This window comes from Panthera uncia, chromosome A2 (genome assembly GCF_023721935.1).
Source record: "Panthera uncia isolate 11264 chromosome A2, Puncia_PCG_1.0, whole genome shotgun sequence".
Lineage (NCBI taxonomy): Eukaryota > Metazoa > Chordata > Mammalia > Carnivora > Felidae > Panthera > Panthera uncia.
Genome location: NC_064816.1, coordinates 43,330,890 through 43,344,931, shown reverse-complemented (window position 1 = coordinate 43,344,931; position 14,042 = coordinate 43,330,890). Strand labels below are relative to the sequence as shown.

The 14,042-nt window shown below is 43.2% G+C and overlaps 1 protein-coding gene across 2 annotated transcripts in view; it reads left to right on the top strand.

The window, feature by feature from the left end:
* Window positions 1-14,042, top strand: part of IL5RA (interleukin 5 receptor subunit alpha) — a 38,986-nt gene that overhangs the window by 12,839 nt on the left and 12,105 nt on the right. For both annotated transcript variants that reach the window (XM_049642728.1, XM_049642727.1), the window contains 2 exons: window positions 957-1,102; window positions 4,418-4,556. In XM_049642728.1, coding sequence (XP_049498685.1) covers window positions 957-1,102; window positions 4,418-4,556 — 285 coding nt within the window. The remainder of the gene's footprint in view (window positions 1-956; window positions 1,103-4,417; window positions 4,557-14,042) is intronic.

Sequence of the window (14,042 nt, the reverse complement as noted above, 5' to 3'; positions counted from 1 at the left end):
TATATAACTTGGTTTAAAGAACCAGCTCACAAGAGGTTATATAATTCTATTCAACAGTATATTTCTCAGATGACCTAAAAATGTCCCTTTCCTAAAAATAAGTAATAAACAATGCTGAGGAGGACATGGGAAACAATACTAATATGAAAATGGGCACAACCTGGTACAGACCACAGGGATTCATTTTCCTGTATGATTGTCATTTATTAGAGATAAATTCCTCATACTACTAAAAGAAATAGATTCCTGGTTAAAGTTTTTCTGCCTAGGGAACGGGAGGCTCTGGAACCAATACATCCCATTCTTAGATCGTCCCTATGATTCATTAATTGTGAGATCTAAGTCACATAGCCTGAGACAAGAGCGCTCGCTTAAAAATAATTTCTACCCACATCACAAGGCTATGAGATAATCAGGTGATAACTCAGGAGAAAGAACTCTACAATTGTTAGACAAATGTGGCCCATTCTTTTTATGCAGAGAAAATTGAACCTTACCACTCCATTCCCGCCCCCCCCCAAAACCGAAACGAGACAAAATGAAACAAAACTGAAGCTCAGAATGAGGAGATTCTTACCCAGAGCCACACACCTGCTTAGTAGAGGCAGTGCTTTGTGGAAGCTCCAAGGTTTCTCTCTAGGGTCAGGTTTACCTAGTTTGGTCCAGCTTGAGGAACAGGGATGGTGCGATGGGTCTTGGAATGAGCTGAAGCGGAAAGGGACTCAACCCTTCAATGTGATTTGGAATAGGAATCCTTTAAGATTAGAGGCAGGATCTCTTCAGTACTATAACTATGAGAGTCATCTGTGAGCCACTGGGGTCCTATGATTTGGAGATCAGTTAATTAAAACCTGAAGGTAGATCCTTGAGAAGATTGTATCTCAAAAATGCCTTGGGAAGTTTGAGTGGATTGGATTGATCAGCCTAGATCACTGACGTTTTATTCTCTAACCTAGATCGCATTAATCCTCCAGTGAATGTCACAGCAGAGATTGAAGGAACCTGTCTTTCAATTCAGTGGGAAAAACCAGTTTCTGCCTTTCCAATTCACTGCTTTGAATATGAAGTGAAAATTTACAACACAAGGAAAAATTATTTCCAGGTAATTCTTCGGATCGTTCCAATATTTGATAGTAGCATTCTCTTAGAAACACTGTAAAAATTATATTCAGTAACAGCTGTGGTTACAGCTTGGAACTAACAAGGTCAAAGGTAACGTGTCTACCCAAGTTTTGTAAAAATAAACCACGCTTTACTGGCTTTTGGTCTTGAAAGGACATACTTTTGGCTCAAAATAACACAAAGGATCACATAAAAACACAGTAACACTATTTTTTGGTGCAAATATGAAAAGTTGCAGCCACTATGGAAAACAGTATGGAGGTTTCTCAAACAATCAAAAAGAAGATCATCGTGTGATGCAACAATTCCACTTCTTGGTTTATATCCAAAAGAATTATAAGTAGGGTCTCAAAGAGAAATTTGTACATCCCTGTTCATAGCACCATTATTCACAAGAGCCAAAAGGAGGAAACAACCCAGCTGTCCACTGATAGATGATGAATGGATAAACCAACTGTGGTGTATACATACAGGGCTCTGTTGTTCTGCCTTAACAAGGAAGGGGATCATGACACACGCTACGACCCAGATGAACCTTGAGGACACTACGTTAAGTGAAATAAACCAGCCACCAAAAGACAAATACTGTGGGACTGCACTTGTATGAGATACCAAGAGTAGTCAAACCCAGAGAGACAGAGAGTAGAATGATGGTTTCCAGGAACTGGGAGGAGGAGCCACGGGGGAGCTGTTGTTTAACAAGTAGAGTTTCGGTGTTGCAGGATGAAAGCGTGCCAGAGAGCGGGTGCACAGCAGTGCGAATGTGCTCATCACTCCCGAGCTGTACACATAGTTAAGATGATAAATTTTCCGTTTTATGTATCTCACCACAACTGAGATATACTCATAAGCACTAATGGACAAAGAGTTCAAGAGACAAGAACTGAGAGGAAAGCCAGCATTTATGAAACATCAACTATGTGTCAACCTTTATTATGCTAATTTATTCCCTCCTCCCAGGAACTGCATTAAGTAATTATCATCCCCATTACACAGGAAAGTGAGGCAGAGAGAGATTAAGCCACTTGCCCAAAGTCACCGAGCTGGCAAAGCTGTAGGGAAGTTGGGATTACAACTCATGTCTCAGTGACAGTAGGCAAAGCAAATTCAATTCCATCCAATCTGATTCAACAAATATTTACCCACTGGTTTCTGGGCGGGAGTTAAAAAGATAAGATACTGTCTCTGCCATCAAGGGGCCTAGTCTAATGGACACACTCACCACCTCAGAGGAAGGGCCAATACGGGTCCAAAGGACGGGGTGGGCAAAGCAACCAGTTAGGGCCCCCACTGAGAAGAACTGAGTGAAATCATGAAGGATGGGTAGTTTGTAGCCAGTGCTTCCCAAAATACCAATGCTAAAAGACCTTTTTTTTAATTTGTAATTCCTAATTTTTAATTAGATTTCTAATTTAATTTTGAATTGTTTCTTTTGGAAAATAGCTTAAAAATGAAATGCTAGGGAAATCAAATATGCCCAGAGACACGCCCATTCATGGGCTAGAATGCTGTGGCAATGTCACATTGCTACAAAAGCCCCTAAATTGTTGTCTCTATTCCTGTGTTTACCTCACTGAGGATCAGTAATAAACAGCTCCTGACCCACACCAATCTGCCAACCACACTCTAAGTGGCAGGGGGTCTAGGCAGAAGGCATAACTCAAAGGCTTAAAAGAGCATGGTTCCTTCATCCAAGTGGCAGTAAATGAATTGGCCTGGACATAAAGCCAACATTGGAATAGTAACTCTAGATTCCACACTGTGACTTCTCCCAGAATGACTGGAATTTTGGGGGGGGGGGGGGGGGGAAGGAGTGGTTTCTCTTTTTAAAGCCATTGCCATAGGTGCTGAAAGCCATTGAAGAGTTTTATTCATTCAGAACTCTGGCCACATCTGCAAAATCAAAGAATAATTTTGGTAGCAGCATGAAATCTGGATGCAGGTGGAGGGGCCATGTGGAGACAGGAACATTGGGTTAATGGCTATGGCAATTGTCCAAGCGAAACACGACAAGATAAATCAGGCAGTGGTCGTGAGGCAGGGTGAACAAAGGAGAAACACACACAGAAGAATGTAAGATATAGGTGTCATGGGCACATCTCTGGTTTGGGGCCCAAAGGATTAGCTGAGTGGTGTGAACACTGACCAGGAGAGAGAATATCAGAGACAGTCTCATTTGTGAGACAATAGCCTTGTTTCAACACCAGACTATGTAACTCTAAGTTGTCTGTAGCAAACCAGCATTTACTAATACCAAACACATATTATTATATTGAACCAATATTGCTGTTTTTGCTCATCAAAAGTGGGTTGAATATTGGCAGTTTTCATAGGATTCAACCTAGTACATCTTTAAACTTAGAATTACAAGGGCAATTCCATTTAATTCAATAATCCATGCTTAGGTGCTGTTATGCCTACTTTACAGATGAGAAAACAGAGGCTCAGAGAAGTCAAGGAAGTTGTCCAGCAGGTAGTTTGGGGTATAGGATTCAAACCCAGCCTTTCCTAGATTCAATGACTCTGCTCTTTCCTTTTCCCTATGCTCCAGTTGTTTGAGATCTTCCTGCACATCAGGGATCAGGAGTTTTTTTTGGTTTTTTGTTTTTTTTTTTTTTTTGGTAAAGAGCCAGATATTTTAGGCTTAGCAGGCCATATGGTTTCTGTAACAGTTACTCAGCTCTACCATTGTGGAACAAAAGCAGCCATAGATAATACATAAATAGGCATGGGTGTGTTCCAGTAAAACTTTATTTGCGGACACTGAAATTTCAGTTTCGTGTGTCATGAAATACTCTTTTTGATATTTTTCAATCATTTAGAGACGTATAAACCATTCTTAGCCTGCAGGCCCTACAAAAACAGACAGCAGGCCATACCGGCCCCCACATTGTAGTTTGCTGATACATGCTGAATAAGATGGAAACCAACGGATATTGTTTACTAACTTGGCTACAGAATATGGAAGGACAAGATGAGGGGGATTATGCGTTCTACTATAGGCCACCCCAGTCTTTTAATTTGGAAACCTTAAACAGACCCAGGTAAATCATCCAGAACTTACCAATGACTTTTTATTCATTTTGATTACAAGATCACTTTCCCTTGAAGGATAACTGTGACACATCTCTACTGAAGCATTCTAGAATAAACTCAGCAATGCGGGTCCTGTTGATTTTAAAAGGGTCACATAAAAGTGAGTCAGATTACTTATGTATGGCCTTCTTTTCTGGTAACTGGCATTTCTTAAATTTTGTGTCCAGAGAGTCTTATAATGCTATTTTTCTCCATTCAGACAGAAAAACTGATGACGAATGCATTCATCTCAATAATTGATGATATTTCTAAGTATTCCGTTCAAGTGAGAGCCACCATGAGTTCTGTGTGCAGACAGATGGGGTTTTGGAGCGAGTGGAGTCAACCTATATACGTGGGTAAGTATCTTCTGTTTATTTTAAAGCAAGTGACCTTCCTCATGGTTAAAGCAGATGATCCTGGAAAGTGTACACATTCACTTAGCGATCTAAACTTCCTGATCTTCTGTCAGTCTACTGCCTTTTTGACCAGAGACAGATTTACCATTAAGTCAACAAAGCTTACATGTTCAAGCATCTTGCTAGCATAAGCCTTGCTAAAGCTCCATACCACTCCCCCTCGCCTTGTTTTTGGATTATCTGATTCTACTTTTATCCTTTTTTTTTTTTAAATAATTAAGCTTTCTGAGATAATTGTAGATTCACATGTAGTTGCGAGATATTATACAGAGAGAACTCATGTGTCTTTCATCCACTTTACCCCAAGGGTAGCAGCCTACAAAACTACAGTACAAGATCACAACCAGAATTATCATTGGTAATGACCACTGATCTTATTCGGATTTCATCAATTTTATATGCACGCTTTTGCGTATTGAGCGCTATGCAATTCTACCCCATTTGCAGGTTTATGCATCCATTGCAAGGATCCCTTCTGTTGCCCCTTTACAAACACAATCTCTGTTGCACGTCTCTATTCCTAACCCCTGCCAACTACTAATCTAAGCTCCATCTCTACATTTTTCCCACAGCTAATTTTGATTTCATATTTTTGTTTCTTTGCTTAAAGAAAGTTCCAAAATTGAAGCAACTCAGGGCCTGCAAAATCTGGACCCATTCCTGGGCCTTTAGCATAACAGACACAGGGGACCAGAAGGGTTGGGTGTAGCCTGGACTTCTGTGTTCTGCAGCTGTTTTCCTTTAGGACTAAAATCGCTAGTTTATTCTGCAAGAAGATCACCGTATCTGTCTGTGGCGTCTGTGAAGGGTAATGAAGTACTCCATGGATGCTCTGGAAGTGAGGGCACATTCCCATGCTTACTCAGCTCCAGATGGCAATCCCATGACCTAGAGATGTGGCCTTGCAGCTTGAAGATAGAAAATTCACAGCCTGTGTTTCTTACCACCTGGGTGTCCTGGGTATCCATAGACTTTTTAGGACAGAAGTGGACAGTTGAAAAACAACTAATAGATCTCTTGTGTGTACTGCAACCATGTAGTCTGAGGATGTGGACATACGTGGTTAAGTGCTGTGTAAGATCTACAAGAATGTAGAACAGCGGAAGGAACTCTGGAACCTTGGTCAGATAGGTCAGGTTTAACACCCAGCTTTGGCACATACTGACCTCATAGCCTTGGACAAATCACTTCTCTCTGACTTTGCATGGGTTCCCAGGACAAAGAAGATAATATACACCTCACCCGCCTCCCAGGGTACTATGAAATTAAAAGCCGATGGCCTCAGATAACATTTATTGATGGCGGTTTGCCAAACCCTGCTAAATGCTTTACATGAGTTACCTGCGTTAACCGTATCAACAGCACTAACTTGTAGATGAGAAAATGGTTTTGGAAAGTTTAGGCAATTTGTTTAACTCTTGCATGTGCGAGTGGCAGATATGGGATTCAAACTGAGGCTGACACAACGTAGGGCCCAAACTCTTAGCGGTATGCCTTGGCGTGGCAGGATTCTGCAAGCTGCAAGGTGTTGAACAAATTACACAATTATGAGATCCTGGGACCTATCTTTGTGGTTAGGGAGGGTCAAGCATGTGAATGTTACCTCTCACTCTTCCTATAGGCTATTCAATGATCATTTGAAGAGCATCCTTAAGGAGACCTTTCTTCCAGGCCTATTGTAAAACTTTCCATTTAATTCATTCACTTAGGCTAATGGGTGGCTCTTTAGGAAAATCCTGGGCAGTGACCCATTAGGCTCTGTGGACGTGAGTCAGGTTAGAGCGCCTCAGGTAGGTTTCCACGGAAGACTGGGAGACATGAAGAGAGGCCTGAGAATTTCAGAGTTACTCTGAGTCTTCAGTGGGGCTGGCCCTGCGGAGCTGCAGAGTTTGTTAAGGGGAACTGCACCTGCTGCACTTGTATTTCACCCAATCAGCACAGCCTTATGGGATGGCCCCCAAAATCACCCCACAGGGCTCAGCAGGAGCCTTCCTGGGAAGAGGCGCAACAAAGGAGGTAAAAGGAACCAAGACTGGGCCAACTGCACCCACTTCCTAATTCTGCCAAGGCCAGTCTTCCCTCCCCACCCTCCTCCCGAGGTTGATGCCCCAACCTGCTCAACAGACCCGACACACACAGGACCCCCCTCAACACTGCTGCTTCTGCACAAAGAAAATTCACTTTGCTCACCAAGAGCAAAACAAACAGAAGAAACATTTATGAGCCCCAGAAACTTTTAACAAGATTATTCATTTTATCAAAAGCTTGTGATCAAAGCTTAATTTTCATTACTTGCATTTGGACAAATTAAAAAAACTGGTGTATGTTATTCCCCAGGGGCACATAACTTGGGCCCAAATTATTGAGATTTCTGAGTTTGAGATTTTTTTTTTTAATGCCGTCCAAGGATTTCAAATGAACGTGGTGGAAACCAAGGTAGAAACCCAGGGTAAGACACCAGTTCTGCTTTCTGAGCGTTTGAATTGTGTAGTTCAGGTCAGTGTTGACGGTGGGCAGTTTAGAACTTAGAGACTAAGCAAAGACGAATCAGGAAATTTAGGTTTTAGTCATGGCTCTGCCAGTGTCTAGCTCTAGGACCCTAACTAGAGATGGCAAAAGACAACTCCTCACAAGCCGGGTGATCTGAGCAGACTTCGAGGGTGGTGTTACACGTAGGTGTATCAGGAGTGACGATCTCCTGTCACCGCTGCAGGGCACAGAGTGGTGAGGAGTGTGCCTGGGTTTTGCCACCCCTAATGAGTCGCTCATGCCTAACCTCTGTGCGTCCCCGTTTCCTGGCCTGTAAGATGTCTATGCTGCACGCCCAAGGTTCTTCTACACTCCCTCAGCCCACCACAAAAATGCTGAGAGTGAAATTGTGATCCATAATGACAGTTTATTTTGAGCTTGTTTTTAATTTATTATTCACTCTCCACTTTAGAGCTCTCCTCCCATTATTATTTCCTAAATAACAGCTTCCTAGTTTGGAACTAGGCTCATTATAATTCCCCCCCAGGTATATGCCTCACTGCCATTATCTATGGCAAATCCCATTTCATTTACTGCCACCCTTTTCATAAGATGAGCTGATTAATATTACCATTCACCTTACAAATCCATCGTTTCTAGAATTTACTCCCCTGCTCAGTTTAGGATCATTAGTGAATTTAATCAGTGCAGACTTTCCATTTTCATCAAGATGATTAATAAACATAATAGGAAGTCCAGGCCCCTCTGGGACACGTTGCATGGCTCTTCCTTACCCCTTGGGGATGCAACCATAATTATACTTGGCTTGCAGTCTATCAGGCAGTTTTGCCGCTACATTCGTTTCCTTTAGACAACCTTCCTCCTCTCCTACCTTGTGTGTATGGCACCTGGAGCCCTCCCCTTCCATTTTCACTCAGCAGCCCGACTCCAATATCACCTCTTTCACAGGTATTATTAACTCCATCTCTTTTAAGGAAATGGGGAGCCAGAGATATTAAATAAATCAGTAATTATCAAACAGCCCAGAAGTGGCTATTAATAGCTAATTGTCTCAAAGAAGTGACATATTGGTCAATCAGTGAAGTGGAATACATTCCATTCACTCATTAACCCATGATGGCCCAAGGTTTTTAAATAGCGAGACACAGGAAAGGTAAGTCTTGACTGAGAAAAGGAGGGCAGAGGAGACCAGACGGCGGGTCTTGCTTGGGTTGGCAAGGTCCCTGGATGGCCAAGAGGTACAGGGGATAGTGGTGAGGGGGTAGAGCCAGCAAGTGCCCCAAACCTAAGCCCCAGATGGGCCCTCCTGTGCTAGGATTCCCAGCACATGAAACCTGTTTGTTTTCGAATGGAAATAGCCATAGCGGTTTCGTTTTATCAGTGCTCGTTATCAACTGCTCTTCCTCCACTTGGCCTCTCCATCTTATCTTGAGAGCTGACTTCCCACTTTTCACACCTCTTTCTTTCTCCTTTTTAAAACTTTCTCTCAACTTCCGGATTCTTATCTCTGCCGTCTCCTGTTTACTAAAACCTCTTCTATCCTGACCCTGCTCTACTGAAGCCTTCCATGTCCTGCAGTCCAGTCCATCATCTTGCTCCTCCTCTGTGCTCCATGAAGCTCACAAGCCATGCATGAAAAAAGCAATGAAAATAAAATTCCCTTCAGCTATATCCTTACTTGTGGAAAAGAGTGTTTGCTAGGTGAGTCCACCCTGCATTAATTCCCAGCCGTGTCACTGTTAAAAGCTTAGTCCTTCTGAGACCTGCTTATCAGAGACGGGTCTTAACCCCAATCACAGACATTGCCCTGGAAACCAGCGATTGGGCTTTGCCCCATCTCAATGTAAGCCCTATCTGAAGGCTGGGATCTATGCCATGACAATACCAGGTACCAATTAAAATGTTTTTCTTCCTTTTTTTTTTTTTTTTTTTTTTATTTTAAGATTCTTTAGGCTTGAGACATGTAGTGTTTGTACCTCCGGGAGTAGAGCAAAGTTTCCCACAGTCCTCAAGATGGTCAAGGCTGAGAGGACGCTTGTTGCCTTCAGAGGCATCGCTTTTTACAAGATGAGTTAGAGGAAATCCTGGCCTTAGCTTTCCTGTCACAATATGGGGCAGTGGTGGGGGGGAATGATTCTTCAGGCCACATGACCCAGCCTTCAGCCTGAAAATAGGTTGGGCCAGAATATCAGGGATGTGTTTGAGAGTTTGGGTTGAGATGGAAGCAAGGTTCCCACAGGCAACTCTTGTTGTCTTTGTCCTTCAGCTTGGCTTTAACAGCCTGTGAATATGTGAGGACACACCTACATGGACCCAGGTCACCTGGATCCAAGGCCGAGGTCAAGTCCTGCAGCCCCACCCTCAGCCCTGGACACCTCCTGCACTCTCTCCTCCTTTATTTTCTGTTTTGTCACCACACACTTTCTAAATTCTCACACTGTGGTGAAACAAAGAGAAAACTAGCAATGGGAAACAGGAAGAAGAAACACAGCAGAGGTGCCAAATTAGGTGGCCCTTGGCCTGTGGAAAAAAAAAAAATTGCAAATGCTAAAATTTTCATGGGGAAGAGACTAATACAGACAAAACTGATTTAAAAAAAATAGTTGACTTAACCTGAAAAACCCAGTCGGGCTCACCTGAGGCTGAGAGAACTTATGGGGATTTGGGGTTTTCTTTGCAAATCGGGGATTTCAAGTTGGTAAACATGGTAGTCTGTCCAGTCAACTGTGTCCTTCAATCCAGGCTCCTGTGGTTTCAAACGCTGGCAGTCCCACCATTTGCTCTCAGTGGGTGGGTGGGCAGAACCACCTCCCCCTTGGATGATCCCTGTGGTCTGAAGGAGGGATAGAGGGAAGCTTTTAGATTCTGTCCCCAACTGTCAGGAGCAGGCACTTTCTACTGTGTTTTCAAGGAGGGCCACCTCTAGTGGTGCCCACACTGCCCTTCCATGCATGAATCCCACCCCACGATGGGGCCATCAGATGGGACAACAGCTCAGAGGAAGGAGAGACTATTGTTGAGCCAGGTACTTTGCTAGGCCTGTTCTTGTGTGTGCTATCTTGTGTATTCTTACAAACAAAGAATTTTCCTAATCACATGGATTTACAGATTATGTGAGAAAAGATGCAGAGAAGTTAAAGAAATGCCCCCAGTGACAGAGGGCCTGGAACCAAGCCACATGATTGGTTCCTCACCCTATTCTTTCTGCCATGCTTTATCATCCCATAGGTCATGGTGCTAGCTGGGGAAACTGAGGCAGGAAGATGGGCAGTGGGGCTGTGGTTTCTGAAAGGGTGATGCTCGTCCAGCTTATGACCGAGTTGTAAATAGTTTCATGTTAACCTAGATCCCTGAGAGTTAGAAGCCTAGATGCCTTATGTGCCTATTTCTCTGGTATCTCGATTATTTGGTGTGTTCCTTTCCCCTCCAGGGCTGAGCTTATTATTCCGCATTTTGAAGATTCTGACAGCACTTGAGTCTTAGTCTTGCTTTGATGATTTAGGGAAATCATCTTGATTCTTCAGATCTCATATAAACATGTCTAACGATTGTAACTAGTATTTGTGAAGCACCTACTATGTACTAGCACTGGGCCAAGGACTTTGCCTCTACCAACTCATTCAGTCCTTATCCCCATTTTACAAAGCAGGCAGTGGATACTGGAGAGGACATCCTGCTCAAGGTCACCTCAGTAGCAAATAACAGAACCAGGATTACACCTCTTCACCCCCTCATTTCTTGTTTTTATGTGATGAGCGCAGCCAGCTTTCAATGGGACTTGCTAGAAGGTTAACAGACTCCGCAGCCCCTTACAGGAACCACAGTTCCGGGGTGCTTGGGAGTGCTGTGCGGAAAGCCTGTGAAACAGAGAATAATAACCATAATTTCTCTATTCTCCTTCAAGTCTAGTCCTATGAGGGGTAACGCAGATGAACAGTACTGCAGCGATCTAGCAGAGTACTGCAGTGTTTAGAGGATCCTAAACACATAGATTTGCACACATGCATATGGTCTCCATTTCCTGTCCCTATTTTAGCTCACTAAACCAGGTAAAGCCACAGTCTTTTTTCCCCCTCTTTTTTCTCCCTAAACCAGGCAGCGCCACAGTCCCCTTGACAGCTGCCTGGGAAAACTCACCCACCTAAAAGGTTTGCTTTGGTCTTTTGCTTGCATTGGGAGCCAGTCACCTGGTTTGGGGTGCTCCTTCATGGTGATGCCACAGCTTCTCCCTGCAATTAGTGGCAAGCCACAGGCAGCTTCATAGGCTAATGCATGGGCATCCTCCACATTACCTGGCATCTGTTGGTGCTACTTGCTTTCTCCCAGAACCAGTCGGTGTCATGATCCAAGAGCAGGACTGCCTCACTGGAAGGGTCCCATCAATTTACTCATTAGCTCTTTTCCCTTGAAACCTATTGTTGAGTCTAAAGTCATACTCAAAATCAGTATGGAAGCAGTGAACGTAGTACTTGTATGGACACTTTAAGGTGGAGCAAGCCCCCAAACCAAACTGACCCTCTTAGGAGTTATTAACATGAACTACACAGATGACAGAATTCTATAGCAAGAGGCACTGCAGCACCAGGAGGGAAGCCATTTGACAAAGCTCCCAAGGCAGCTAGAGGCAGATTATGGGATGAAGTCAGGTTTAGTGCCTACGTTTTTCTTCCCTTTGGGTTGCCACCATGCCATCCCAGCCCCACCCCACACACTCCCGGGTCACAGAAGAGCAGAATTTTCAACTGCTGGCTTATTCTCAGGGTCAGATGGTTGAGATGTTCGAAATGATAGAAGCCAAGGCCACCAGAAACCAGAGGGCGGAGTTCCTGAATGCTCTCAGTTGACAATGTCAGAAGAGCATCCAGGAATGAGGTGGACGGTCTGGAGGGCTTCTCCTCCTTAGAAGGACAGGCCTTGTGACTTCCTCTTTCTAAAACATCTTTGCATAACTAAATAGCAGTGCCCTTCAGTGTTTTGAAAAGAAACATCTGTGGCTTCCGTTTTAGGGTCAGAAAGGCATTCTCCTTGAGTCAGAGAAAAGATTCAAGTTATCTGGAAACCCTTTTTCTTAAGAAAATTTCCAAGGCGAGAGACCCCAGAATTCAAATTAACAGTACCTTCAGGGGCCTCCCAACTTGTACAGTATTAAAATTTCTTTTTTATGATTTTGACCCAAAGGATTTATACTGTCTTTGGGACCTGTTGCCTTTTTTCTACCTTCAGTGAAATCAGAGTAGATGCTAACTTTAATTCATTTATTTATATAATGTACTCAAGGTTTTCACATTAATAATTAAACAGTAGATAATCCACAAGTAGTTTCCATTTGGCGGTGAGTATGTGAAAGCTTTTTCTTGTACTAATTTTACCCGCCTATTTATGTTTTCTTCACGGTAAAGCTGACCTTGGCTCTGTTCTCTGAGGGTTAGTTCTGTTCTCAGTTGGTGGTTAGGGAGTCGTTCTAAAGCACATCGGGACACTGCAGAAGCCAGGCCAGGAGAAATTAGTAATTTGCCAACTCCCTCCAGGCAGGGACCATGACTTTGCTTCCCACATAGTACCTTGCACGCATCGATAACTTTTTTTGATTGAATCCAATAAAATCTGTTGCCTTTGTATTTTTGCTAATTCAGTGGAAAACTTTGTTTATCAAAGTGAGAACTGAAGTGAATCATCAGGGAATAGTTTAACTGAAAAGATCTTTGTAATCCTGGTCAAAAGTGAACGGTACTATTATCAGCACTTGACATATCAGGGTACAAGGTGTTTCACAATTTGAGACACAAATGGGACCGAGTGTATGACCCTGATAAAATTTACAACACCGCTCTTGCTTTCTGTAGGACCCAAACTTTATCTGTCTGTTAAGCCTACTGGTAAAGAGGGTAACTTTTTTTTCTGCTGACCTACCTCTTGCTAAATTTATATTCCGTGTATGACTCTAGAGTTACTGAATATACTGATTAGGGTACGTGAGTAATGGTTAAGAGCATGGAATGGTGGGTTTCAGAAATGGGGAAATGAAGCAGGCAGAATCCCTTATTCAGGACATCAGATTGGGAAATAAAGCCAGACAGAATTCGACGTGACAGCATTAGTTCATCCCTGTTGCTCTTTACATTAGCTATGAGCAAGTGCAATGAAACTAGGTTTAACAGGGCACTCAGTTACAACCCAGACAACGCAATATTAATCCTAGAACTTTTCAGCGTCTATAGCATCTGGGAAAATAAAAGTTTTGCCTCCTTGAGTATCTCTCTCTCTCTCTCTCTCTCTCTCTTCTTATTATTTTACTGTGACCAACACCTCTTTGTAAAATAATACGTATAAATACCTAAAAGGTAAAAAAAAAAAAAAGTAGTATGGTCATAGGTGTTTAATAAAGTGATTCAGTCCCAACCACAGCCTAGGGAATATCAGGGAGAATGACTCCCTTGCAACGCAGCCCCCTTCTGTTGGACCACAGCCTCCAACTTAGCTTATGTCCAACAGTGGGGACACAACAGTGAAACCGCTTCCCTGCAGGGAAGTGGTATCCAGCTGGGAAGATGACTTTCAGGAGATTGCACAATCATAGAGAAATGCTTAGGATGTTTTAAGTGGAGCTCCTGCTTGTACCATGTGTCCTCAGTTTGGGGATGACAGAGAGTGGACCGGGATCCCTGCACCATGGTGATGGGAGCATTACTGTTCAACCAGTCATAGGCTTGGATATGGTCTCTGCCTGCTAGCGGTGTCCTTAGCTGACTGACGCTGTCCTTCTTTGCTCCAGTTTCTCCATTTGCCAAGTGAGGATAGGAGTGCCCATCTGAAAGCATTGTTGTAAGAATTACACTAAATGTATGGTAAGCACCTTGAATTGTTTCTGGTACCTAGGAGCACTCAGAAAAAGGAAAGGAAAGGAAAGGAAAGGAAAGGAAAGGAAAGGAAAGGAAA